This window comes from Pinus tabuliformis, chromosome 7 (assembly GCF_031772625.1).
Source record: "Pinus tabuliformis cultivar Carrire ecotype Pingquan chromosome 7, CPIR1, whole genome shotgun sequence".
Lineage (NCBI taxonomy): Eukaryota > Viridiplantae > Streptophyta > Pinopsida > Pinales > Pinaceae > Pinus > Pinus tabuliformis.
Window position 1 is genome coordinate 1,579,598,165 of NC_142293.1, and position 26,429 is coordinate 1,579,624,593.

The window sequence follows — 26,429 nt, forward strand, 5'->3', positions numbered from 1 at the left end:
ATCCACATATGATGGGCGGATGAGCTCAAGGGATAAGGGGTGAAATCTCCAACAGAGGATTAGATAGGATTCGAGTTTCTTACCTATGGTAAATGGTTAAAACAACCCTTGGAAGCTTATGGAAGAGGAAGCTTTGGAATTATTTTTAATTTTCTCGAATTTCTAGAATCAGTGCACCTGCAGAAGGGAGCAACAAGTGCTGACTAGTGCTGGTGCAGAAGGGAGCAACCAGCGTTGAACGCAGGTCTAAGTTACCAGAAAACGGATACGGGAACGGATACGGGTACGGGGTTTGAAACGGATACGGCAAATTTTCAAAAAATCTGGATACGATACGGCAGGAAACGGCACATAATAAATATATAAAAATTTAAAATATATATATATATATTAAAAATAAAAAATTCATATTACCATTCATATTTCAGAATCTAAATTTAAATTATCTATGATCTATCATGATTGATGATTGATGATTCATCATCATCATCATCAATTCAAGTTTCAAGTTTCAAACTTTCAACATATGACATATGGCATATGCCATAAACATTCAACATTGCCATCATCATTAACGATTATTCTAACATTCATGATTCAAGTTTCAAGTTTCAACATATCATCAGAGTCTCAGACATCAAGTTTTTGTTTCAAATTTCAAACAATGTTTATCAACATGACAAACATCAAGTTATCAACATGACAAGTTACAATTTACAAACTTACACAAACACCATGATCCATCATTACCAAAATTAATAATGCATACTAATTACTACATACTATGATAATGAAAGTACAAATTTCAAAATGAACTATGACTGGCAGTCGTACTATCATAATATCATTACTCATAAAGTCATAATTCATATGGTTGTTCAAAACTTAAAAGTTTAAAAGTTCAAAGTTAAAACACCATCATAAATTACAAATTTACATATCATCAAATATGTCTTCATTCATGCCACTATAATGTTCCACTTCCACATCCTCTCTAGAAGTGGCACTGGGAGTGGGAACATTGCTTCCATGTCCACTTGAAGATGCACCTATTCCCAATGATGGCTCCGAATCAAACAAACTCATGTGAGACATGGCATTCAATGTCATATCCAAGTCAGGCAACTCTGGTTCCACGTCCCATAATTTGTTGGGCCCAAATTTGTATTCATCTCTCTTGTGTGACAGAAGGCGAAGGTTTGAATGAATATACACTAGTTCCTCAGCTTTCTTAGAGCCCAATCTATTTCGCTTCACTGAATGGATGAAGCCGTATGTACTCCAGTTCCTTTCTGCTGAAGAAGAACTAGCAACCTGTGACAAGACCTTGATGGCCAATTTTTGGATATGTGGAAGTGCCCCACCATAGAAGTTCCACCACTCAATTGGACTTAATCTGCTCTTGTCCCGCATACAGTCAATATCACAACCCCAACCCTCCGATCCCACAAAATGAGAAAACTGTGCACGAATCCGAAGCCCAATTTCAGGATCTACAAAAAGCTTTCTAAAAGCATTTTTAAATCCTTCTGCGACTTCTGGGTCTTTGTTTGGTGCGCTTCTTTCTGGATCACGTAGCAACTCTGCAGCATAATATTTTGGATTCAGTGCATAGGCTAAAAGGTGCAATGGAGTGGTCATCTTGTTCCACCTTTTAGTCAATATATCTTTTACTTCTCTGTAAAAGATTTCATCTGGGTCATTCTCCTTGGCATTTATAACCAACCTGATCTTCTCTATCATGGAATCAATGCCCTCATACACCTCTCCCAGATTAGGCATATCTGTGTCAAACATACGGAGCAAATCCACAATTGGCTTAGTAAATGCCAAGAGGTACTCCACCTTATCCCACCATTCGTCATCAACAACCAACCGTTTCATTGCTTGTGCTCTATCAGATTGGGATTGCCTCCATTGATTCCAAAGAGAACTGCATACCATTGATTGTAATGCATCTTTCACCTGCATGAGCCTTGTTAAGACTATGATGTGAGAAGCAAATCGAGTCTCAGCAACCTGCAGGTGTCAAATTGCCAATAATTCAAATTTCAATCAATTTGAAAATCAAAAATCATAATTTGAATCAAATTTGAAATTATTTGATTGAATAACCTATTATGATTCATCAATTTAGATATTTGAATTTAGAGTCAAATATTTAATAAATGTACCTTAAGCAGCTCCAACTTAGCAAATTCCCTGTAGATGCCTTGGGACATGTGGTGGTTTGTGATAAAGGCTTGAATTTCTTTTGCCTCTTCAAATATTTTTCGAATCCACTCAATTTGCTTCCCCAACTTGCTCAACATGAGGTTCAATGAATGCACAGCACAAGGGGTCCAAAAAATGTGCTGATATTTGCCTTCAACAATTAGGCCTGCTGCTCTACACACCGTTGCATTGTCAGTTATTACCTGGACAACATTTTCAGGCCCCACCAATTCAATTGCTTCAATCAAGATGTTAGCAATGAATTGAGAATCTTTCACCTGCCCCTCACAATCCACTGCCTTCAAAAACATTGCCCCATGTGGGCTCTGAGCAATCACATTGATCAAAGGCCTATTTCTTTGATCTTTCCATCCATCAGAAATGATGGACACCCCTGAAATGAGCCATGAATCACGAATGGGGGCTAATTTAGCCTCCAAATCTAACTTTTGAGCACTCAACAATGTGGTGCGTATCTTCTCATACCCAGGGCTCTTGTACCCTCTTGGGGCTTCAGTCAAACATTTTACCATCTTTGCCCAGTAAGGAGATCGCACAAGGTTAAAGGGAAGGCCATTTGCATAAATGCATTGGGCTACAGCTGCATCTGCTATCTCTCGAGCATCATTATTAAAACTCTTCTCAAGCGGTCCCAAATTTGACCGCTTTGACCCAACATTTGCATGAGAATAAAGTGGAGGCTTTGAGACTGAGTGTTTTACATAGGAGACAGGATTTGCTTCATTTGCTTTAGCATCTGCCTCTTCTTGTTCTCTCTGATATTTTGCAATTTTTACCTTGCTTAAACCATTTCCATCTTTCCCATTCTCTTTAGGTGGGCCACTACATATTCGAACCCCTTGGTTTCTTAACCCAAGCAAATGTGCTTTAACCCGTGTGTATGACCCCTTAAACTCCTTTTTACACTCACTGCAAACCCATGCCAATGATCCACCTCCTTGGATCTTCCCAACAGTAGTGACATATTTCCAAAGTGGTGACTTTGGATCAAATTTCTGGGTTGTTTCAGCGTCATGTGCCACTTCCTCTGCCTCATGAATGGCTGAACTTGAAGTTGCCATGAATGATGATGACATTCACTGAAGTCTGAAACTGAAAAAAGAAAATTGACAAATATATTATATCAGTCTTCAAGTTCAGAATCCAGATATGTATTTTACTATTTAAAAAAATTTATTTGGTCATTTCTGGATGCTAATAAATATTAAAATTATGTCATCATTTATTTATAAAATTATATGCCTTTCTCTTTACTCTGTTTCATAATGACAGCGAACATTGCTGGTAAATTCCAATTTTAATTTTAGACATTGCAAAAGTACAAATGATACATAAAATAAACATTTAAATTTTAATATTTTATACAGAATATTAGAACAGTCATTTGACATTATTAAATTATTTACAGGTAACAGAATATTAGGTTCAGAACAATGCAATCATTAGAAGACTGTAAAGTTTAAAACTTTAAACATGCTCTAGAGTCTAAACTGCACATTATTAGTAGAATCATCACAGGGATATTCTCTGCATAATTTTCTGAGATAGAAAGCGGATTACACTGTTACAGTGAAGATCAAGAAGGCAGAACTTCGGTGATATATCACAGTAAATGTTTCAAATTCAGACTTAATAAGTTTGGTGCTATGATGCTATCACAGTGATAAGGGTTCAGATTCTCAAATGAAGCCATCTCTGTGATTCAAATTTTCTACATGTGGATATGAATCCTATGAGTATGAAGCTAGATTGAAGGACTACAAACTTACAAAGAGCTGATTGATCATTGAACACACATCTCAAAGACTCAATCAAGAAGACAAAGGCACTAAAATTTTGTGGAGCCATGAATTGCAACTTAATTGCATAGAGACACTATGTTTTTGTCGGAATAATACATATGGCTTTATATCTCTGTTTTTTGGAAGGCTGGATCGAGTTCTGTCACACTTCTAGTTTATAAATATGAAGCACTTCATATTATATCCAAGACGAAGAAGAATAAGGACTATTAAAGGATGAATTTATGAAAACAAAAGTTATAAGTGATCTCTGCCAACCCTTGCTTAAGTGGATAATAACTTAATAAGGCAGAAGTTTGCACTCAATATTCTTTGAGTTTGAGGTTTATACAAATCTCATGTGAGTCTGTGACACTATATGCGAAGTCCCTAAGCCTTAAGGCACTATGGACTGTATTGTATCATATCTGCTTCGAAGCCTGAAGGTATCCAAATTTGAAGTTTGTAGAAATACAAACCATATCAACTTTCAAGTTTCAAGCCTCATCTCTGACATTCAAATTTAAAGAAAAAAAAGAACTAGTTTGAGGCTTGAGCATGGAAGCCTGAAGGTAATGATATCTTAATCTCAGTCTCTTTGACAAATCAAACTTTCAGGCCCTAAAGGGCATTTCTGTTATAGCATGCTGCATGCATCTCATGACTACTTCTGTTTGGGTTATGCAACCATCTTTCTTGGTTATGTTTAATTTCCCTCTCAAGTACACTTGTGCCTCTTGAGTGCTCAAAGCCTCAATGGCATGGGTTCATCTCTCTTGTGACCAACATTGAATTCTGTTATAAATGTGCAACATTATTGGCATTGCAGAGGCATTCAAAATCTCAGGATTAGGAGTGTGCTCAAAAGGATATGGAAGGTTTTGCAGATAACTTGCCTAGAATTTTATTGGGATTTTGAAGGGCTTCTCAGTGCCTGGGACTTAGCTTCAAGATCAATATCAACACATCAAACATATTTGAGGCAGCTAAGTTTCAAAGCCTATTTGTGTTATACCAACCAATCAACACACGATAATAACACATCCAGATTCCAATGCAGGAGCATGAATTAAACACGGTTCACAAAGCTAACACGGTTCACATCCAGATTCCCAAAAGCTAACACGGTTCACAAAGTAATATCATAATGATAAAACTTGTCCATAGATTAAACATGTCGTCATAACTAAAATGCCACAGAATAAATGCTGCTACAGGCTTGAATAGATTCAAAGGTAGGCATCCTATTACAGTTGTGTAACCCTTGCACAGGAATCAAGCTTCACAAGGGCAATGAGAAGCTTCAATGCCCTGCTGCAATATATACAGATAATTCAAGATTGGCATGTAGAAAAATGCTGGAAATTGTTTATAATAGGAATAAAAAATAGGTGCTCAAAACTGAATTTAAAGCCTCGTTATCAAAACACTATCCCCAACAGGTAGATTCTCTTATTATCATTTTCCTTGCTTTAATTAGGACACTCTGTACAATAAGACGCATTTAAAGAAGCACAAATGCAGCATAAATTAAAATTTCGTTATTAAGATTATAACTAGGCAGTAGTATTAGCAACAGCTTTATTAAAACTAAAACGTATTTTGATTTTACAAAGGGTCCTACAAACATAACATGTAAAACTTCAATAAAAAGCTGAAGTATAAAATTGAAACATGGTAACAATAGCGAGTTTGTAGAAAGCTGGCACCATCGAAGAACTGCATTATATCTCTGCTCAATGATAAGATAAAAGTTTCCGGACGGCGGATTTATTGACAAACCAAAGACTAATTAGTAATTACGTGCGTGCATGGTGTACCTTGAGGGCCGAGGCTTGTTCGATGCCGGCAGGTGCCAGGAACCAGTCGACTACTCCAGAGTCCAGACGGCAGACCAGTGAAACTCAGATGACAGAAACCTGTTAAAAATCTCAACGCTCACGTCTCAGCGGCCGCAATCACTCACAGAACTCGTCGTTTAGGGATTAGTAAGTATAAAATAGGTTAGGTAAGATATTAATAGGGTGAACCGTGAACGAATTTCGAAAGCCCGCCAATTGAATTTAGACCGTCGGCTGAGTTCATTAAATCCGTTCCCGGCGGCCACGAAAAACAGCTAAAAAACGTATTGAATTTACCTGATACGCATTCGATTTTTCAAAAACGTATTAAAATTTCTCTGATACGTATTCGATTTTGGCAGATGCGTATTGGAAATTTAGAAATACGTATTAAATTTATCTGAAACGTATCCAGATTTTTAAAACGGGCCGTGTTCTCCATCAAAACGGCGGAAAAACGGCAAAATTTTTTTTGATACGTATCCAAATCTTAAAAAACGTTTTTCGGCCGTTTTTCCGGCGTTTTTGGGCGTCGTACGTTTCTGATACGGAAAACGGCGTTTCTGGCTGCAAGGGTGCCGTTTCCGGTAACTTAGACGCAGGTGGCTAAAGGGATAAGGTGCGTTGGGGCTAAAAACATTGATTTTGAGCAATTAATCCCATAAACTCAAACTTTTTGAAAAGGTCATGCTTACGGCTTTGTGAGGGAATGGTGACAACATGTTCACGAATGTTAATTGACCTAGTTTCTAGGCCTATTGACTAGATGTGACAAAATGGCCTATAACAGATTGCCCCCTAAAGTACAATGTTTGAAGCGTCAGTTGATGACTGAAGTGCTTTACCTTGTGACAAGTCTGGATCAAGAACAACTGGTCGAGATCATCATCTGTTACAATACATTTTCATCATGATATCTTTGTTGAGGGAGGCATACCCATGCTCAGCACATAAGCTAATATTACATGTACAATGATCAAGAAGTCGCGTCCACTGATGATAGAGAGTGGACCCATGCTTGGATGATTGTCTATATGATCATAGCCATCATACTTTGTAATCTTGCATTAATCCTGAAATCGTAGCCCGAATGGATGGAACTAGATCCAAGGTCTTCTATCTCATTCACTCGATCGTCTAATGTACGACTCTGACCATGTGAATAAATGAGCTGAATGCGAACATGGTAGACACCATCTGATTACTGGCCAATGATGTAAGTCGTTAACAGACGCGAGAAAAACCACCAATGATGTTAATGGCTCTCAAGGTACCATAGTACAATCTGTATGGTGTGAACGAATGAGTTGAAGTCAAACACCAAACAAAATCTTTCGGTCGAAGGCCAATGACGACAACTTGTCACAGAGAGCGAGAAAATTTTCCATTGATGTATGCAAGCTCCATGGTAACGAAGGGAGTTTCTAAGTCATCTTCCTGGATAATGAGCTGATATCGACAGGAAGCGTCCCGTCGCAGGAGGGCCTTGATGTATCCCTCATCAACGACACTAAACAGGTATCAAGAATTGAGACAGAATAATGCTGATGTGGAACTAGTTCAGGAACGACAAACATGAATGAAGGCTTAAGAGTATTGTAGCAGATACCAATAGAATGACTTCTCTTGAACACATCAGGGACATTGACTAGAATTGGCAGCGTTGACCCAAAACCCAATACGAAGGCTTTGATATGGTGTGATGAACCAAAAAGACAAGTAGATTTTCCAACCCAAAAGTCACGAAGATGAAGTGAAAGAGTGTCATATTCTAGAGCAACTCACTGCCATTAATAGGTCGAGTACCCTGTTTTCCCAATTTTCCCAACCATTTCTAGTTAGTACCTCTTTATTTTTGACAAGCTTGAAGAGGATAACATATGCTTGATTTATAAGTTCATCCATTGGATGAATCCTTCTGATTATTTTAAATGAACCCTGAGAAGGAGTGGTTTGGTCCCGTCATGTTTGACGAGTCCATCGTTGTTTGGTGTTTTTACGAGTCCAGCGAAGGCGAAACTCGACATCTTTTTCATGTTTACAGAGTTTGAAAAAGAAGCGAAAAACAGAACTCCAAAGGTTCCTTTTCATAAATAGTCTCTTGAGTCAGAAAAGGCAGAAAACGATACTCAGGAAACCTCTTAGCCATGTGATCCAGGTGGATTTTGGTGGCCACCCACTAATTCCACTTGGATCCCCTCTACTTCTTCTTACAGTTTTTTTCAGTTTCCTTAGTTATAGCACAGTTTACTATTTTTAGCAGTTTTTCGGGTCCTAAACTTCCGGAGCCATTTTGAGCCCCTAAACGACGTTTTTTGGGAAATCTTTCGCCAACGATTTTTTTGCTAAAAATCGGCTTTTCCGTCGTAGTCCTCGGAGAGATCTTTCCAACGGGCTATCATGCACGTCAAACGGAGATAGTACGACCAATTCGCGACCCCGGGAAGTTGATGTACCAACTTACCCAAAAACGGGGCCCACAATTTGGCGTTTCATCTTCTAGGGTTAGGTTTTGGAATGTGAAGGGTTTTCCATTGTTTCTCAACAATAAATAGGCCTTCGAGCCTCATTGTAAGACAGTTCAGAGGCATGTAGCCACCACATCTCTTCTCAGAGATAAGCTACCATCGCCCTAGCTGGTTTATTTCCATTTCTGTTTGTAAGCATATTTCAGTATTTTACAGTAATGAATTGAGGTATTATTTCCGCTGCATATCTGTCTTTATGGTTATCTCTGTATTTTATTGCGTTCTTGTTTAAATCCGGATCAGTGGTATCAGAGCGGTCTGCTTTTCTTCTCTGTTTTTCTTTGCATGTCCCCAACGAGGTCGGGATATAAGGAGTTAGGGCTTGAACTGGTCGAAACTTTGCAAGACCAGCCTCGCAAATCCCGACAGCCTCCCATGGCGGATGAAAAGAAAGACGAGGGGGCAGGAGATCCTATCAAAATCTTGCTCGAAGAAGCCCTCGAGCGACAAAGGAACGCGATGATGGACAACTTTGCCCAAATCCTTCAGCGGCTACCCAGGGGCGACACATCGGCTTCCAACAGCAACTCTGGAAACGCCACACCATTTAAGGTACAAGTTAATTTTGAAATCCCCATATTCGAGGGTCAGATAGACGCAGATGCCGTCGATAAATGGTTAAATGTGCTAGAAGGTTATTTTTCTGTTCATGATTTTTCCAGTCGGGAATTATTTTCGCTCTTCTCAAAGCAGCGCCCCACGTCAAGGATTGGTGGGAAACCTACTGCGAGCAGAAGGATAAAAGTACAGGCTCACTATTTTCAGTCGCACCGACTTGGGATTCATTCCGAGATGCCATCAAGGAGCAGTACTACCCTGTCGGAAGCTATGAGGATCAATACATAAAGTGGACCATGCTACGACAGGGAAGGGACCAAGACGTACCAGAGTTTACCAATATTTTCCATACCCTTCGCACAAAGTTGGGTATCAAGGATACAGAGCAACATTTGGTACTCAAATACCGTGGCTGCCTACACAAGTACATCCAAGAAGAAATAGAATTCCTGAACATCTCCTCGCTCGGCACGGCATACCGATATGCCGTCAAGGTCAAGCAAAAGTTTAAATAGAAGAAGCGAGACTTTGGGTCTGAGAATCCGAAACAAGGGAAAGGTGCCCCCAAACCGCAGAACAAAGGACAAAGCCAAGGCGGGGCGGCCCAAGACAACCCGCCAAAGCTGCAAGCAAAGAACAGCGTCGCGAAGCCGAAAAAGGACACCAAAAAGTGGTGTGAGTTCCATAAGAGCTCCACTCACAACACAAGTGGGTGTCGGGCCAAGCAGTCACTGGTGGCCGAGCTAAAGGTTTCAGAATCAGATGCATGTTCTGAGTCTGAGTCAGAACCCGATAAGGGGAGTGACAAAGGGAAGCAGATTATCGATGCGGAGCCCAACGCCACCGTTGCCACCACGAAGATCCAGAAGGAGGAACCTGAAGATCCAGAGGAGGAAGAGCGTCTCTTCCACTCCCAAATGTGGGTAAAGGGCTCCCCGCTACAGTTCATTGTCGACAGCGGGAGCCAAAAGAACCTCATTTCGGCAGAGGTCGTGAAGCGGCTGGGCTTACCGACCACAGCACATCCACAACCATACACCATTGGGTGGCTACACCAAGGACGGGATCTTTGCGTGAGCCAACAGTGTCGCCTTCCATACAACATCAAGCCCTTCACGGATGAGGTATTGTGTGACATTGCTCCCCTTGAAGTTTGTGATGTGTTATTAGGACAACCATACTTGTGGAAGCGACATGCTGTGTATGAGTCAAGGCCCCGTACTGTTATTGTTACTTTGGGAAATAAGTTGTACAGGATACCAGAGGTAGCACCGCCTACCGCCATCTCTTTGGTTACTGCAAAACAATGCAGTAAGCTCATTTCCAAAACCGGGAAGTTTGTTTTCCTGATGATACGCCCTCAAGAAAAGAAGAAGACGGTGGCCACGACCTCTAGACAGGGCCCCTCCGCACGACAACTACAAATGGACAAGGTCGTGGAGGAGTATGAGGACATCTTCACCTCCCCCGCAGGGGTTCCTCTGCACTGTCAGGTCAAGCACTCCATTGATCTGAACCCAGGTTCACCGCTGCCCAATGGACCAATCTATCAGCGCTCTGTTCTGGAGAACAATGAAATCAAGAGGTAGATTCAGGAGCTGCTGCAAAAAGGTCACATCCGTCCGAGTTCATCGCCCTATGGGAGCCCGATCGTGCTGGTACAAAAGAAGGATGGGAGTTGGAGACTCTGTATTGACTATCAGGCGCTGAACAAGATCACTGTCCGTAATAGGTACCCAATCCCACGGATTGATGACCTCCTGGACCAACTAAAGGGGGCAAAATATTTCAGCAAGATCGATTTGAAGTCAGGATATCACCAGGTACCAATCGAACCCTCCGATGTGTGGAAGACTGCCTTCAAAGCCAAGGAGGGCCTTTTCGAACGGTTGGTTATGCCTTTCGGATTGACGAATGCTCCTGCACCCTTCATGAGGCTAATGGACAGCATCTTGCGGCCATTCACCAACTCATTTGTAGTGGTATACTTGGATGACATCTTGATCTTTAGCAAGACTTGGGAAGAGCACCTCCACCACATCCGACAGGTTCTCCAAACACTGCGACAACACAAGTTATGTGCCAATTTGGAGAAATGCACTTTTGACATGACCCAGGTTCAGTATTTGGGATACATTATTGATGAACGGGGGGTGCATGTGGATCCAGCCAAGATCCAAGTCATTCGGGATTGGCCATCTCCAACCACTCTGACAGAGCTTCGCAGCTTTCTAGGCCTTGCCAACTTCTACCGCAGGTTCGTGTTGGGATTTTCTCATATCACTTGGCCCTTGAGTCAGGTCACCAAGGGAGGAGCGAAAGCAAAAAAAAATTGGTCTGAATCTCAACAGAGGGCATTCACAGAGTTGAAAGATCGACTCTGCACAACACCAGTTCTTGCATTACCAGACTTGCAACAACCATTTGAGGTCGAGACAGATGCCTCTGACTATGCTATTGGGGCAGTCCTTACTCAACACGGGCATCTAGTAGCATATCGCAGTGAGACACTTTCAGACACAGTCCGGAAGTATCCCACTTATGACAAAGAGATGTATTCCATTGTGCAGGCCTGCCGACAATGGAAGCATTACATTTTGGGGAAGGAAACGGTCATCCACACGGACCACCGACCCCTGCAGTTCATACAGACCCAAGGAAAATTGCAGAATGATCGCCATCAGAAATGGTCCACATACCTGCAACAGTTCCATTTGAATATCAAGTATAAGAAGGGCAGCACCAATAATGTTGCAGATTGCCTCAGTCGACCACCGATCATGGCGTTAACCACCGTGCTCAACTCTTGTGGGCACGAGACTTCTGATTGGCCACTGCTCTACAAAAGCGACCCGGAATTCGGCCACACATACCAGACACTCTTGGAGGGTCAGCATGTTCCAGATTTTCACCTCCAGGACAACCTGTTATGCCACCTGGGTCACCTTTGTGTTCCTTCAAGCGAGCGTGCCAAGATGATCCGGGAAGCACACTACAGTCGGGCCGTTGGGCATTTTGGGGTCGAAAAAACCGTGGCATTACTGCAGAAATATTTCTATTGGCCGAATCTTCGACAAGATGTCGGGAAGTACATCAGATCATGCACTGCTTGCGCCATTTCCAAACCGACCATCAAGAAGCAAGGCCTCTATACCCCACTGCCTACCCCTAGTCGACCTTGGGAATCCATCTCCATGGATTACATGTCAGGCCTCCCTTCCACTAGGCATGGAAATGACTGTGTTTTCGTGGTCGTCGACAGGTTCTCGAAGATGGCCATTATGGCGGCCTGCAAGAAGAATATCACAGCAGAAGCCACTGCCAAACTCTTCTTTGAACGAGTATGGGTACACTTTGGAATCCCACAGTCTATCATTTCAGATCGGGACAGCAGGTTCCTCAGTACATTTTGGTCTAGCCTCTGGTCGATGCTGGACACCAAACTCACTAAGTCCACAGCCTTCCATCCTCAAACTGATGGCCAGACTGAGGTCGTCAACAGGATGATCGTACACATTCTGCGCATGTACAACTCAAAGCATCCACGCACATGGGACGAGAGCCTCCCCTATGTTCAACACAGCTACAACCGGGCTCTCCATAGCTCGACTGGCCACAGCCCTTTCCAGGTGGGATTGGGATTCTAGCCACTATGTCCCATTGATGTGGCCATGCCATTTGCAGCTACTCACGCAGATTCTGGTCATGTCCAGTCCGAAACAGATAAGGCAAACAGCTTCATTGAGCACATCCAACATATTCGCCAGCAGATCCATGACATTCTGGAGAAATCAAATGCCAAGTACAAGCAGCGACATGATCAACACCGGGTGCCACACAAGTTTCAAGTGGGCGACAAAGTCTGGTTGCATTTGCAAAAGGAACGCCTTACCGGAGCCTATCGGAAACTCAGACCACTCGGATATGGCCCTTACACCATTACCAAGGCTATGGGAGACAATGCTTTTGAGCTCAGCATCCCCCCATTCCTTGGCCTGCACCCGGTGTTCAATGTCGACCGTCTTCAGCCATACTTTCCACCATTACTAGACACGTCTGACATTGCAGAACAACTCACACCCATAGAGTTAAATCCAGCTTGCATGGAACAAGTTGCAACTGATCGGATCATGGACACACAGATCAAGCACACTCGCCAGCAGAATATCCAACTGTATCGAGTTGTCAAAGCAGGACAACTCCTTCACCAGGGCAAGTGGCTCACCAGGGACCAAGTGCAGCAGAAGTTCCCTCATCTCATGGAGGAACTCAACGCAATGGGGACCATTGCTTCCTAAGGGGGGAGGAATGATCCAGGTGGATTTTGGTGGCCACCCGCTAATTCCACTTGGATCCCCTCTACTTCTTCTTACAATTTTTTTCAGTTTCCTTAATTATAGCACAGTTTACTATTTTTAGCAGTGTTTCGGGTCCTAAACTTCCGGAGCCGTTTTGAGGCCCTAAACGACGTTTTTTGGGAAATCTTCCGCCAGCGAGTTTTTTGATAAAAATCGTCTTTTCCGTCGTAGTCCTCGGAGAGATCTTTCCAACGGGCTATCATGCACGTCAAACGGAGATAGTACGACCAATTCGCGACCCCGAGAAGTTGATGTACCAACTTACCCAAAAACGAGGCCCACAATTTGGCGTTTCATCTTCTAGGGTTAGGTTTTGGAATGTGAAGGGTTTTCCATTGTTTCTCAACAATAAATAGGCCTTCGAGCCTCATTGTAAGACAGTTCAGAGGCATGTAGCCACCACATCTCTTCTCAGAGATAAGCTACCATCGCCCTAGCTGGTTTATTTCCATTTCTGTTTGTAAGCATATTTCAGTATTTTACAGTAATGAATTGAGGTATTATTTCCGCTGCATATATGTCTTTATGGTTATCTCTGTATTTTATTGCGTTCCTGTTTAAATCTGGATCACCATGTTCAACTAAGGTATTCTTTTTTCGTAAATAGTCTATCTCAGTCCAGAAAAGGGTTAAACTTATACTGAGTAAATGTATTTTTATTTACTTTAACGAGTTTGAAAAGACAAGTGCTTGACAATCTTTTCATGTTTAAGCAGTCTGAAAAGAGAAGAAAGAGGACTCCTCCTGGAAGAACGAGTGGTATAAAGAGTAGCAACTAGTTCTGGTCATGATGGAACTGCTCAAAACATATAGATGTTAAGAGGCTAGCTAGTAAGACCACTCATCACATTTGTTCCTCTGGAAAGGGTAAAACAACCAAGTGAAAGCATATGATCGGCCAAGCAGATGGTGACAATGGAATGAGAAAACCAAGGCTCATCTAGCGGAAAGAGGTTGATAGCAATCACGAGAGGGTAAGTGTGAGAATGGCTTCATTTTTACACAAGCTTAAAACATGGGAAACTATGCTTGAAATTGGTTTCATTTTTACACAAACTTGAAACATGTGGAAACTAGGTTTGACATTGGTTTCAATTTTACACAAGCTTGAAACATGAGAAAAACTATGCTTGATATAAGTTTGCATGTCCCCAAAATAATGACTCAATTCGAGGTATATGCCACCCAAGCTTCATTTCATGCACCTAAGTGGACTATTGGTTACTAACAGGTAGATGGAATGAAGCTTCCTTTATGAGATCAAGTGAAAGACTAGACTAGGAATTTACGAGATCTAATCAAAGACTTGAATTGGAAGGGGACCGGTTTCATTTTTTAAACGAGTTTGACACAGGAAAAAAACTATGCTCATAGACCTTGTTTCATTTTTAAACGAACTTGACACAAGATAAAGAACTCTACTCATGGCACCTTGTTTCATTTTTTAACGAGCTTGACACAAGAAAATGAACTTTTCTCCGGGGACCTTGTTCATAACCTCTAAGAGGCCACGCCTTCCAAGAGTTTCTCATCAGATGGAAGAACAATGCTCTAGAAGGTATCAAGGGATCCAATGGAAAGATCAAGCTCCAATGCCCCCAGTAAATGATTTACCATATCACCCATTGGATCTAGGTCAAAAGAAGTTGAGCAAACACTCATCTTCATCAGTAGGTACGGGCGTGGGACAGGTTGCCACATAATTGACCTGCGGCGGGGGATATAACACTTGCATATAAGGACCATTTAGGGAAGTCGGTCAATTGTGAGTCAAATTAGGAGCAATGAATGAACATGATTCTTCCTTCATGTGAGAAACACATCACACGAAAGAGTGAAGATACAAGAGCTCCCATGAATAAACATAGTCACGTCGAAGGAGTAAATTAAAATCCAAAGGGCCATGGACTACCCTCACATCGATATAGACAGTCTTTCCTCCCAAAGTAATAGGCAACTGAGGAAGGATCCAAAACAATTGACTGGTTCCTCTATTAAAGGTCAACAGATTCTAGGTAACAGGCACAAGTTGCGGAGAATCGAAAGGTTGCCAAGTAGTTGAGGACAGAATACTAACAGAGACACCTTTGTCTATGATTGTGCCAGGTACAGGCATATTATAAGCCTGTACTATGATCTGGAAGGGCACATAAGGAAGAAGACGATATCCTGCGAGTCGACTCCAATAAAAGGAAGTGACCATACTAGTTGGAGCGGGTGTCGTGGGAACAAGAGAATTGCCCCCTTGTGCTATGGGAATGGGAGGGTTGCCCCCTTGTGCCGTGGGAATGGGAGGATTGCCCCCTGTGTCGTGTGTTGCACACATTTTGTCAAAGTTCCAAGGAAGTGGAAGTACTAAACTTTTTCAACATGATCGGGTCATCTATCAGCAATTTACATGTCATTGTAAACCCATTCTGCAAGTTATATAATGTAAATGATCTTAGTAAGACCTTGAGTATATGTAACAACCTAGGTAAGCCTATAATTTTGATGACGAATTTCATCCTAGGAGGTTTTTTAACCTCGTTGATTACCTGTGTTTCTAGACACAGCTAATCAGAAGAGTTTTTTCCCTCCAGCTTAAACCCCAAAGCTAGGGTGAAATTTATTGTCGAAATCTTAGGTGAGTCCTAGTGTTTTTAGTCGAGTCTAATGTAAAAGTGATTTGGGAATAATTTAAGCTAGTTGGCTTAATTATTTTATTACAAATCACTTGGTCTACTAGATCATATTGTGTCGTAGATGGATTATGTGTCTTGAGGGTCTAAGCCAAATGTGTATTCCCCCTTTGAGGCTTGTAAATGTAAAATATTATGTATTAGAGGGTTGAAAAATAATTAAATCTCCTCATGTGTAGATTAATTAATGTTTTTGGCATAATAAAATTAAATCCTAAGCCAAAAAATTAATTAATAAAGTCAAAATTGAATTGTCTTAAAAAAAATAATTCTCCAAGTGGAAAAATTCGTGGGTCCTAAAGGAATCAATTTTTAGAGGTCCTCCACCAAGATAATATTGTATATTTCAAGAAAATTTAGACCCTTGGACCTTGGTGGTTAAGTCAAAGTTAATTCCATTTAATAAAAATGGAATTAAATGATAAATTCGAAATTTCCTCAAAAATAAAAAATCAAGGGCCAAGATTAAAAGATCTTGAAGTATTTATCAACAACCAAAATTACTTTGACAAGGGTAAAAGAAACTAGTCGTTATTTTTCCAATTGGAGGATAAATCTTAGGATTAGAGAGTCATTGAGTCTCTAGCATCTTGATCTCTGATAAGAAAAGTTCCGCTGAAGCAGCTTTGTAACTATTGTCCCACTGGGAACAACTTTTTCAATCATAGTAAAGACTTTCGGGTGCAATTCAAGGTGTTCTTGCTTATTGATTTGTGGTAGGTGCTAGCTACGGGCATCTCTATGTTGTGTTGAATATTGGTAGGATTTGTTTTTTCATTATATGGAGATAAATCCATATTGTTGATAGTTTTGGGCTAACCTTAGGTGGTTTGATTTCTCATGTGATCTAACAAATTATTTTTGACATAAATTCATAGTGCTTGCAGGTACTTCAATCCTTGGCCTCCAAGTTCACAAGCTTGGGCAATAACAAATGTTGCTTGGTTTCCTAAAAATTATATGGTGGATTAAATCTTTGCTAAAGATATAGTATACATTGGGGTTTCTAAAGTGTTTTTAGCCATTCATCAAAGGAAAAAACTCCATAAAAATATTTTCTCAAAATTTTAAAATTTTCAAAACCCTTATATATTTGTAAATCTTGTAAATAATTTTGTAGATCTAACTTGTAAATTATTTTTTCTAACTTGGGTTTTGGGGATTTTTAATATTTTGTATATGTTTGGGGTTTGAGTGTTTTATTTTCATTTTGCACGTTGGGTCAAGGGATTAAGTGGAAGAAGAGTTAGATCTAGGCCCTCGAGGATAAAGTCTAGTCTCTAAACAATTTTGCAGGGCTATTCACTGAAGATTTTGTGGCACAATTCAAATCTGAAGAAAGAAAAAAAAATTGAGACAAGGGTTTCAGCTTTTTCCTCCTCGGGACCACATTCAGCCCCTCCAAGCCCAATGTCAGCCTTCTCTTGGCCAGCATCACCCCTAGAACCCCCAGCGTAACATTTGTAGGCCCTGCTAGGGCTGGCCATAGCCTCTAGGGACCTCAGCCTTCCCTATTTGGCACTGCGTCAAGGGTTTTAGACCTTTTCAGGCCTAGCCGTGGGCCTAAGAGGCAACGACCTGCCTCCTTCACCCTAGATGGCAGCATTCTAGGCATGTCAAGGGATTTTAGTCCCTCAAACCCTCAGCGTCCTCTTTGGTGAGCCTCCTTTGCCCCAGCGTCAAGCCCTTGGGTCTCTTCCTCCTCCAATGTTGACCTTTTTTGGCCTTCTCTTGCCATTTCAACGCCTGATCTGCCTTCCTAGCCTCTTTATCCCCCAATGCTGGCCTTCCTTGGCCTAGCATTTCCCTTCCTTGGTCATTTTCTGCCCTAAACCCTCATCTGAATTTTTAAGACTGATTCCTTAGTGGTTTTGCAGGTTTAAGGTCTCCAAAATTCTAATTTTCAAGTGGCATCTTCATCCAAAATTTTTGGGCCACTTGGGCAACTGCTTCTACAAGTCTTGAGGCCTAGGGTTTGACCTCTAAACCCTAGTTTATCTTTGATTTATTACAGCAGTCAAATCAATAACAATTAAGCCCTAAAATCACCTGTTACATGGTCAAAATTGTTTAAAATTGCAAAATCTTCACTTTCATAAATTTTGGCCACATGGACATCCTAGATCTAACTTTTATGTTCGCTGGAATTCACTGCATAACTAATAATTTCAGATTTGAAAATTTCTTAAGCATACACCTAAATTGGATCAAAAACTAAAAAAAAATAGTTTCAGTAAACTTTTGCTATTTTTGGAATTTTGGGCACCGATTATAATTTCAGTAGCTTGTTGATCTGTCAATTATTCACTGTTGTAATAAAATACATTAGATCTGAAATTTTTTGAATCACACCCTCTAAAAACCCTAAAAATTGTTTTTATTTCAGGTTGGGTAAATTTTACTATTTTTTGGTATATTGGGCATTGGTTCTGACATCTCTAGCTTGTTGATCTATGGGTCAATTTACTGTTGTAATAACTTATTACACATCTGAATTATTACTGAATACATCATCATGAACTAAGCTAGACACATAAATTTATTTCTGTTGGTCATTGAAAAGTGTTGTACTTCGTGTGTTGGGCAAATTTTATCATTTAGAATGATTTTCCTACTGTTGTCATAACATTAATAAGTGCTGAAAATTTTCTTCAAGTACTATTTCTGATTTGACTGTTGAGATCTAACACTTGTGTGGTTTACTCTAAGTTTGTAAAATTTCAGGGATTTGGCACCTAAAGCACGCCTACATTTAAGCTCTAAATTTGATCTTTGTGATTATTGAAATCTAATTGGCATCTTTGTGTTTGGTAATCACTCTAAGTCTTGGCATCTAAGTTTTCATTTGGTTATCTTGAATGGTGATTAGTTTAAGCTTAAAGTGGTGTCAAACATTGTTGAAAAATTGGCGCTCTATATCTTGTGAGAATTTATTGAAGTTTTGCACTTATAATCTTATCATTGTTAAATACTCTCACAATAAGCTAACTCACTCTAAGTACTTAAGTAACATAAACAATCTTAACTCAAGATAATATCACTCATAATCTTGTGCATAAGCATCGTAGATCTAGCTTGCATTAGAACTTACCTCCTAGCATAAACTAGGTTGATAGAAATCTAGGGCAACACTTCTCACCTAGCTCGAGGGGCTTGGCAACTCTTCAGTGGTTAACACAGTGACCTTGCAGTCATAAGAGCCACAGTCTCTGCAGCGCCATAGACATCAGGTGATAGGAGCACAACAAAAGGTATCGTTAATCAGGGCGTAACCTGCTTCATGTTGGCCTCCTTCCCACAACCTACCTTGGAGCCCAACTTCAAAATAGTTAATGGAAGGTCATACTTAGACTAGGCATATAATTAAAATAAACCAAGATCACTGCACCTCACATAGATCCAAGGACTTACATATCATATAGGTTAGTTAATCATTCAAGCAGCAGGTGTCCATCTAGTCACTTGGTCTTAATTTATCATAACAAATAATTGTGACTCCACTAAGGCACTGGTCTCGTACTTAAAGTCTAATCTAATCATTAATCTTGCTAAATTTAACCAAGTAACTAGGCCACTCATTTGTGTCCCAAAAAAGTTGGTTCCTAGCTTGTTTTCCTTCACATCATTCCATAGGGACTACCACCCATAGTCTATTGTTGGGAGACAGCTAGAACGGAGTGGGCATGGATCAGAGTGACAGTCTCCGCACTGAGCAGTTGTCACAGTGCCTGTACAATACGAGTGACAACATTTTTGGCGCCCCTATCGAGAACAGATTTTTATATCCTTGGTCCTGACGACATCCTCTTTTATCATATCATCTTGTCATCCTTCATTCTTCATTCATTGTCCCATCAACGCCACAACTTTTAGCACCTTTCTCTCATCATTCTTCATCTTCTCATCACCTTATCATTTTTTTTCTCACTAATCCTCTCATCTTGTTCATTCTCACATTTAGCACTTGGACATTTAGGGCAGTTTCATGTTTGAGTGACGACTCCACTCATTCATCCATTTACAAGAACTTTCTCTAGAAGGAATCCTGGTAGCCTAGTTAACCCCGCCCCCGATCCTAAAAAAATTCTAAGAGCTCAATTAAACAAGTTACATTCTAGAAATCGTTTAAATTTTCTCGGACGAGAAGCCCTCCTTGACCTCCATTTGTTTTTTATCAATCATCCTATAAGTCTTGACATCATGGGTGACTTTTGCAGGCCTTTCAACTTCACAATATCCAAGGGTATTTGCATGACCTACGAAATGAATCTGCTATGAGCAAGCTATAGCTTTTCCAGGGGAACAATGTCATAAATGCCGAAGCACATATAAAAAAATTCAACAGCTTCATCCATAGATTTGATCATGCTACTGATTATAATCATGAAGATGTTCAAAAGAAGTTATTTGTCCTTTCTCTAGAAGATGATGCTCTGGATTGGTTTCAAGATAGGGTTGATAACGCTTTTGAGTTTTTGAAGACTCTCCTTGTTGCTTTCAAAGATAAATATGGGGACAAAGGAGAGAAAATATCTGGTTAAAGAATTCAAGACAATTAAGAAAAAAGAAAATGAAACAGTGGAAGAATTCAACCAAAGATTCAATAAGATTCTAAGGGATATGACTCATGATTACAAGCCTCCTGACAAGACTATTCTAAAACAATACCTTGAAGCTTATCCTGTGGAAATCCAATATGAAATCAGACGTGCTCATCCCAATACTCTAGCGATTGGCCAAAGCACAGTTGAGGAATTAGAAAAGGTTAAGAAAGCCTCTAGAAAATCAGAAATTCTTGGTTTTGAAAGAGTCCAACTTAAGTCTAAGGGAAGAGAAGTAAAAGAAGAAGAATTTGAGACTGTCAAGCAATTAACCCGATTGGTAAAAGAAATGAATATACAACATACCAAACAAATGAATGACATCCACTCCATAATGATTCAGATGTTAAGTATGCAATCTGGAAGTGATAACCACCCATGGCCGAGAAGAAATCCTCCTATTGAGCAAAGACCCCCTGATCCTCAAATTAATATGTTCGGAAATTAATTTCATTTATGTCTAAAGGATTGGATGGAAATTATTGAGAATAGTTGAGATGTTGAAACTCTTAACTTGAGTAATGTTGAGAATGAGAACAAAGATTGGCTTGAGGAACAATCTACCCAAGATATAGAATAATTGTCCTATGGTTTTATTAAAGCCAATACCGGTTTCAAGTAAGGAGAATGGATCAGCCAAGAAAAAATACATGTGCCTATCACTCAGTTGATCAAAAGACCAATTCAGGACAATTTAGTCACAGAAGAAGTTAAAAAGTCTCCTGAAAAGTTAACTGAAGCTCCCTCATCTTCTGTTTCATGATCATATCAAGGTTGAAGAAGTTTCGAACAAAATATCTCCTCCCAAGGGCCCTTTAGAAGAGCCTGTTGTGATGTAGTCCAACATTAAGAATTATGTTGTCCTTTCTAATCCTATAGATTTGCCTAAGGATGATATAGAGTCTAAAGATCTGATGTGGCACATGAGTTTTGATGGTGCTTTTTCAAAACCAAGTAAAGGGGTCGAGATCATTTTCACTTCACCCCTGGGACGTGTTCAAATTTTCTTTCCGTCTAGAGTTTGAAGCTACCAACAACGTGGCTGAATATGAAGCTTTGTTGCTAGGTTTGGAAATAGTCAAGGACCTCGGAATAAAATTACTAACTGTAAAAGGTGACTCAGATCTTGTTATCAAACAAGTCAAGGGTATATTCTCGTGCAAGAGTGATAGACTCGGGAAATACAGAAACGTTGTATGGGATACCATAGAATTATTCGATACATTTGGCTTACACATTATTCCTAGAGAAGAAAACGGTCAAGCCGATGCACTCGTTGTTGCCGCTTCCACTTTCCAAATTTCCGACAATTTAATAAAGGATAAAGCCAGAATGGAAGTCATTTTCAAACCTTCAGTTCCAGATAACATGGAGCATTGGCAAGTTTTTGATGATGAAAAGCAAATTGTTTGTTTCCTAAATCACTTGAACGAATTTGAAAGTTTCCAGTCTTGTTCTCAGGAAGAAGGATCTAAACTTAGAGAGAAGGATGTGATCAATCCCACGGTAGGGAACATGGTGGCCATGGAACAACTCTTTGATACAAACGATGCAACCAAAAGGATTGATGAAAAGAAGATGGATTCCGGGGAATTCATTGAGGTGAATATCGTTTTCCTAAGAACCCAAAGATGGTCAAGATTGGTAAAGGAACTTCTGAAGAAGAAAAGGAAAGTTTGATTGATCTACTTATCGAATATTGTGATGTTTTGGCCTTACTCAAAGGATACCGGAAAGATGTTATTCAGCATACTATTCCTTTGAAGGATGAAGAGGCTAAACCATTCAAGCAAAAGCTCAGGCAAATAAATCCTAAGTTGACCCCTCTGGTTCAGAAAGAATTACAGAAAATGTTTGTTGTTGGTATCATTAGACAAACTTGGCATTCATCATGGTGCTCAAACTTGGTTATTGTTAGGAAGAAGAATGGTACTATCAGACTCTGTGTGAATTTTCAAAAACTTAACTTAGCCTGTAAAAAAAGATAACTCTCTGTTGCCCAACATGGAGAATATGCTGCAAAGGATAACCAAGTCTGGTATGATGTCATTATTAGATGGTTTTTCTGGTTATAACCAAGTTTGGGTTAAAGATGAAGATTGTCATAAGACCACTTTCACCACACCTTGGGGTACTTTTGAATATCTCAGAATGCCTTTTGGGTTAACAAATGCAGGGGCTACTTTTCAGAGGGCCATGGATTATGCTTTCAAGGAATTAATTGGCAAAATCATTGAGATCTATCAGGATGACCTCATTGTTTTCTCTAAGGATGGTAAAGCTCATATCAACCATCTAAGGCAGGTTTTTGACAAATGTTGTGAATTTGGCATATCATTAAACCTGGCCAAGTCTGTTTTTGGGGTGACCGAAGGGAAATTATTGGGACATATCATTTCCAAAGATGGCATCAAGATTGATCCTGAAAGAGTTGAGGCTATTCAGCAAATTCCATTACCTCATAATCTTAAGTCCCTTCAATCTTTCCTCGATAAGACAAATTATCAAGAGATTTATTCCAAATTATGTTGAGATTGCTAAGCCTATACAATGCCTCTTAAAGAAAGATGCAAAATTTATTTGGAAGGAAGAGGGTAAAAGGGGATTTCAGGATATCAAGGATGCCATTGCCAAAGCTCCTATCTTGGTTAGCCCAGATTATTCAAAAGACTTTATGATCTTTTCATTTGCTTCCGAGGATACTATTGCAGGTGTTTTGTTACAAAAGAACAAAGATGGGCATGAACAACCAATTGCCTTCATGAGTAGGTCATTGCAAAACTCATAATTAAAGTATAACATCATGGAAAAATAGGCTTATGCATTGGTCAAATCTCTTAAGCATTTCAGGACATATGTGGGTTATTCAAAAATTATTGCATTTGTTCCACACTCAGCTATCAAAGATATCTTAACTCAAACTGATTGCTTGGGAACTCGTGCCAGATGGGTAACTAAGATTCAAGAATATGATCTTGAAATTAGACCAACCAAGCTTGTCAAAGGTCAAGGATTAGCTCAAATGTTGACAAAAAGTAATGAGAAAGCCTTAGAGATGGTTTGCCAGAATGAGGTTGTTGAGCCTTCTATATCTCCCGAGCTTCAAAAATTGGAAGGGATCGAATGGTATAAGGACATCATCTATTATTTGACAAACTTGACTTGTCTTGATCACTTGGTAGCCCATAAAAGGAGGGCTCTCAGATTGAAGGCATCCAAATATTGTATCTTAAAGGATGGAGAAATCCAAATGGGATAATACTCAGATACATTAATAAGGATGAAGCTAAAAAGCTCATCACTGAATTTCATGCAAGGTTCTGTGGAGGACACTTTGTAGCGAAAACTACTGCCCACAAGATTCTGCTGCAAAATATTACTGGCCCACCATTTTTTCGGATGTGCACAAATTCGTCAGAAGTTGTTAGGAGTGTCAGCTTTTCACAAGGAAGCAGAAATTAGCAGCCTTGCCTCTCCAACCTGTTATAGCATAAACCCCTTTTCAGCAATGGGGGTTAGATTTCATTGGAAAATTTAACCAAAATTCTAGCAATGGTTATTCTTGGATTTTGACAGCAACTGATTACTTCACAAAATGGGTTGAGGCCATTCCAACAAAACATGCTATTGAGAAAGTTGTCATGGACTTCATTGAAAATCATATCATCACCCGATTTGGTGTTCCAACCAAGATTATGACTAACAATGCCAAAGCCTTCAGCTCTTCTGAGTTTTCTTCCTTCTGCTTCAAGTATGGCATTATTCTATCACATTCTTCAAATTATTATCCCCAAGGAAATGGTCTCGCTGAGTCAAGCAATAAAAATTTAATCACCATCATTAAGAAGATTGTTGGGGATAATAAGCGATCTTGGGACAGTAAGATCAAGTATGCATTATGGGCCAACAGAATCACAAAGAAGAGGGCTACTGGAAAAAGTCCTTTTGAGCTTGTTTATGGTTTGGAAGTAACTTTGCCTGTTCATCTGAAGCTTCCCGCTTATCAGCTCCTTCAACATTTTACAGAGGACAAAGACGCAATTCAGAAAAGAATAGATCAAATAATGGAACTTGATGAAGCCCGCAGGAACACTTTTGATAACATATGCCAGAGCCAAGCCAGAACAAAGGAAGGATTCGACAAGTCTTCATAGAACAGATCTTTACAGGTTGGTGATATGGTACTATTATGGGATCGCAGAAATGAGAAGCCCGGCAACCATGGAAAGTTTGACAGTATGTGGCTTGGACCATATATTATCAGAGGGATCATTGGAGCCAATTCTTTCTATCTCAACACTTTGGAAGGCGATCTTGTGGACCTACCAGCAAATGGGAAGATGCTAAAGTTGTACTACAGAGATGACATATGACGCCATAGGGCATCGTTTTGTATAGTATCTCTAACCCTATTCCCTTGTTATTTCATATCGTTAGGTAGTTTTATTTCACGCATTGATATTATGTCTTTTATATTTTAGTTTGTTAGAGTAGATTTTTCTATTCCAACAATATTTTCTATATATGCATGATGATTTCGATTTTGAAAGGATATCTATTTGATGGACTTTTAGTTTCTTTGATGAGGGATTTTGGGCTTCTCACGTTACTTCACAAAAGCAGCGTATCCCCATATGGAGCCAAATGTTGCACACATTTTGTCAAAGTTCCAAAGAAGCAGAAGTATCAAATTTTTTCAACATGATCGGGTCATCTATCAGCAGTTTACATGTCATTGTAAACCCATTCTATAAGTTATATAATGTAAATGATCTTAATAAGACCTTGAGTATATGTAACAACCTAGGTAAGCATATAATTTTGATAACGAATTTCATCCTAAGAGGTTTTTAACCTCGCTGATTACCTGTGTTTATAGACATAGCTAATCAGAAGAGTTTTTTCCCTCTAGCTTAAACCCCAAAGCTAGGGTGAAATTTATTGTCGGAATCTTAGGTGAGTCCTAGTGTTTTTAGTCAAGTCTGATGTAAAAGTGATTTTGGGAATAATTTAAGCTAGTTGGCTTCATTATTTTATTACAAATCACTTAGTCTACTAGATCATATTATGTCGCGGATGGGTTGTGTCTTGAGGGTCCAAGCCAAATGTGTATTCCCCCTTTGGGGGTTGTAAATGTAAAATCTTAAGTATTAGAGGGTGGAAAAATAATTTAATCCCCTCATGTGTAAATTAATTAATTTTTCTAGCATAATAAAATTAAATCCTAACCCAGAAAATTAATTAATAGTCAAAATTAAATTGTCTTAAGAAAATAATTCTCCAAGTGGAAAAATTCGTGGGTCCTAAAGGAATCAATTTTTAAAAGTCCTCCACCAAGGGAATATTGTATATTTCAAGAAAATTTGGACCCTTGGACCTTGGTGGTTAAGTCAAAGTCAAATTTTTGAAGAAATTAGCTCAAAATAATTAATTTTGAGCTAATAAAAATGGAATTAAATGATAAATTTGAAAATTCTTCAAAAATAAAAAATCAAGGGCCAAGATTAAAAGATCTTGAAGTGTTTATCAACGGCCAAGATTATTTTGACAAGGATCAAAGAAACTAGCTGTTATTTTTCCACTTAGAGGATAAATATATAAATTAGAGAGTCATTTGAGTCTCTAACATGTTGATCCTTGGCTAGAAAATTTCTGTAGAAGTAACTTTATACCTATTGTCCCGCCGGAAACTATTTTTTCGATCATAATAAATACTTTGGGGTGTAATTCAAGGTGTTCTTGTTTTAAAATTGGCAACTAGGGCCAAACTCCATGTGGGTCAGCTTATTTATGGCAGCTGATATTTTTATTGGATCCCTCTCGTCGAGAGGTGTAGGATTGATCTA

General features: G+C 39.7%; 2 protein-coding genes and 1 pseudogene across 2 annotated transcripts; 2 read left to right on the plus strand and 1 right to left on the minus strand.

Moving 5' to 3' along the window:
- Positions 1-820: 820 nt before the first annotated feature.
- LOC149254105 (uncharacterized) lies at positions 821-3,329 on the minus strand. Its single transcript, XM_089456986.1, has 2 exons — positions 2,175-3,329; positions 821-2,019 (listed from the first exon to the last, which is right to left on the minus strand). The coding sequence occupies exons 1-2, from the start codon at positions 3,309-3,311 to the stop codon at positions 934-936; spliced, it is 2,223 nt and encodes a 740-aa protein (XP_089313112.1). The 5' UTR covers positions 3,312-3,329; the 3' UTR covers positions 821-933.
- A 20,895-nt stretch (positions 3,330-24,224) lies between these two features.
- On the plus strand, positions 24,225-24,737 carry LOC149254106 (uncharacterized). The gene has a single exon (XM_089454682.1). It carries the CDS (start codon positions 24,225-24,227, stop codon positions 24,735-24,737), a length of 513 nt encoding a protein of 170 aa, XP_089310808.1.
- A 67-nt stretch (positions 24,738-24,804) lies between these two features.
- The window catches only part of LOC149254107 (pentatricopeptide repeat-containing protein At3g26782, mitochondrial pseudogene), a 44,525-nt pseudogene continuing 42,900 nt past the window's right edge, over positions 24,805-26,429 (plus strand).

Bases quoted from the DNA above. Each gene is read 5' to 3' on its own strand.
- LOC149254105 (XM_089456986.1), bottom strand. From the start codon at position 3,311: ATGTCATCATCATTCATGGCAACTTCAAGTTCAGCCATTCATGAGGCA. The intron at 2,020-2,174 runs GTACATTTATTA...TGACACCTGCAG, and splicing joins CTAAGTTGGAGCTGCTTAAG to GTTGCTGAGACTCGATTTGC.
- LOC149254106 (XM_089454682.1), top strand. From the start codon at position 24,225: ATGGACTTCATTGAAAATCATATCATCACCCGATTTGGTGTTCCAACC.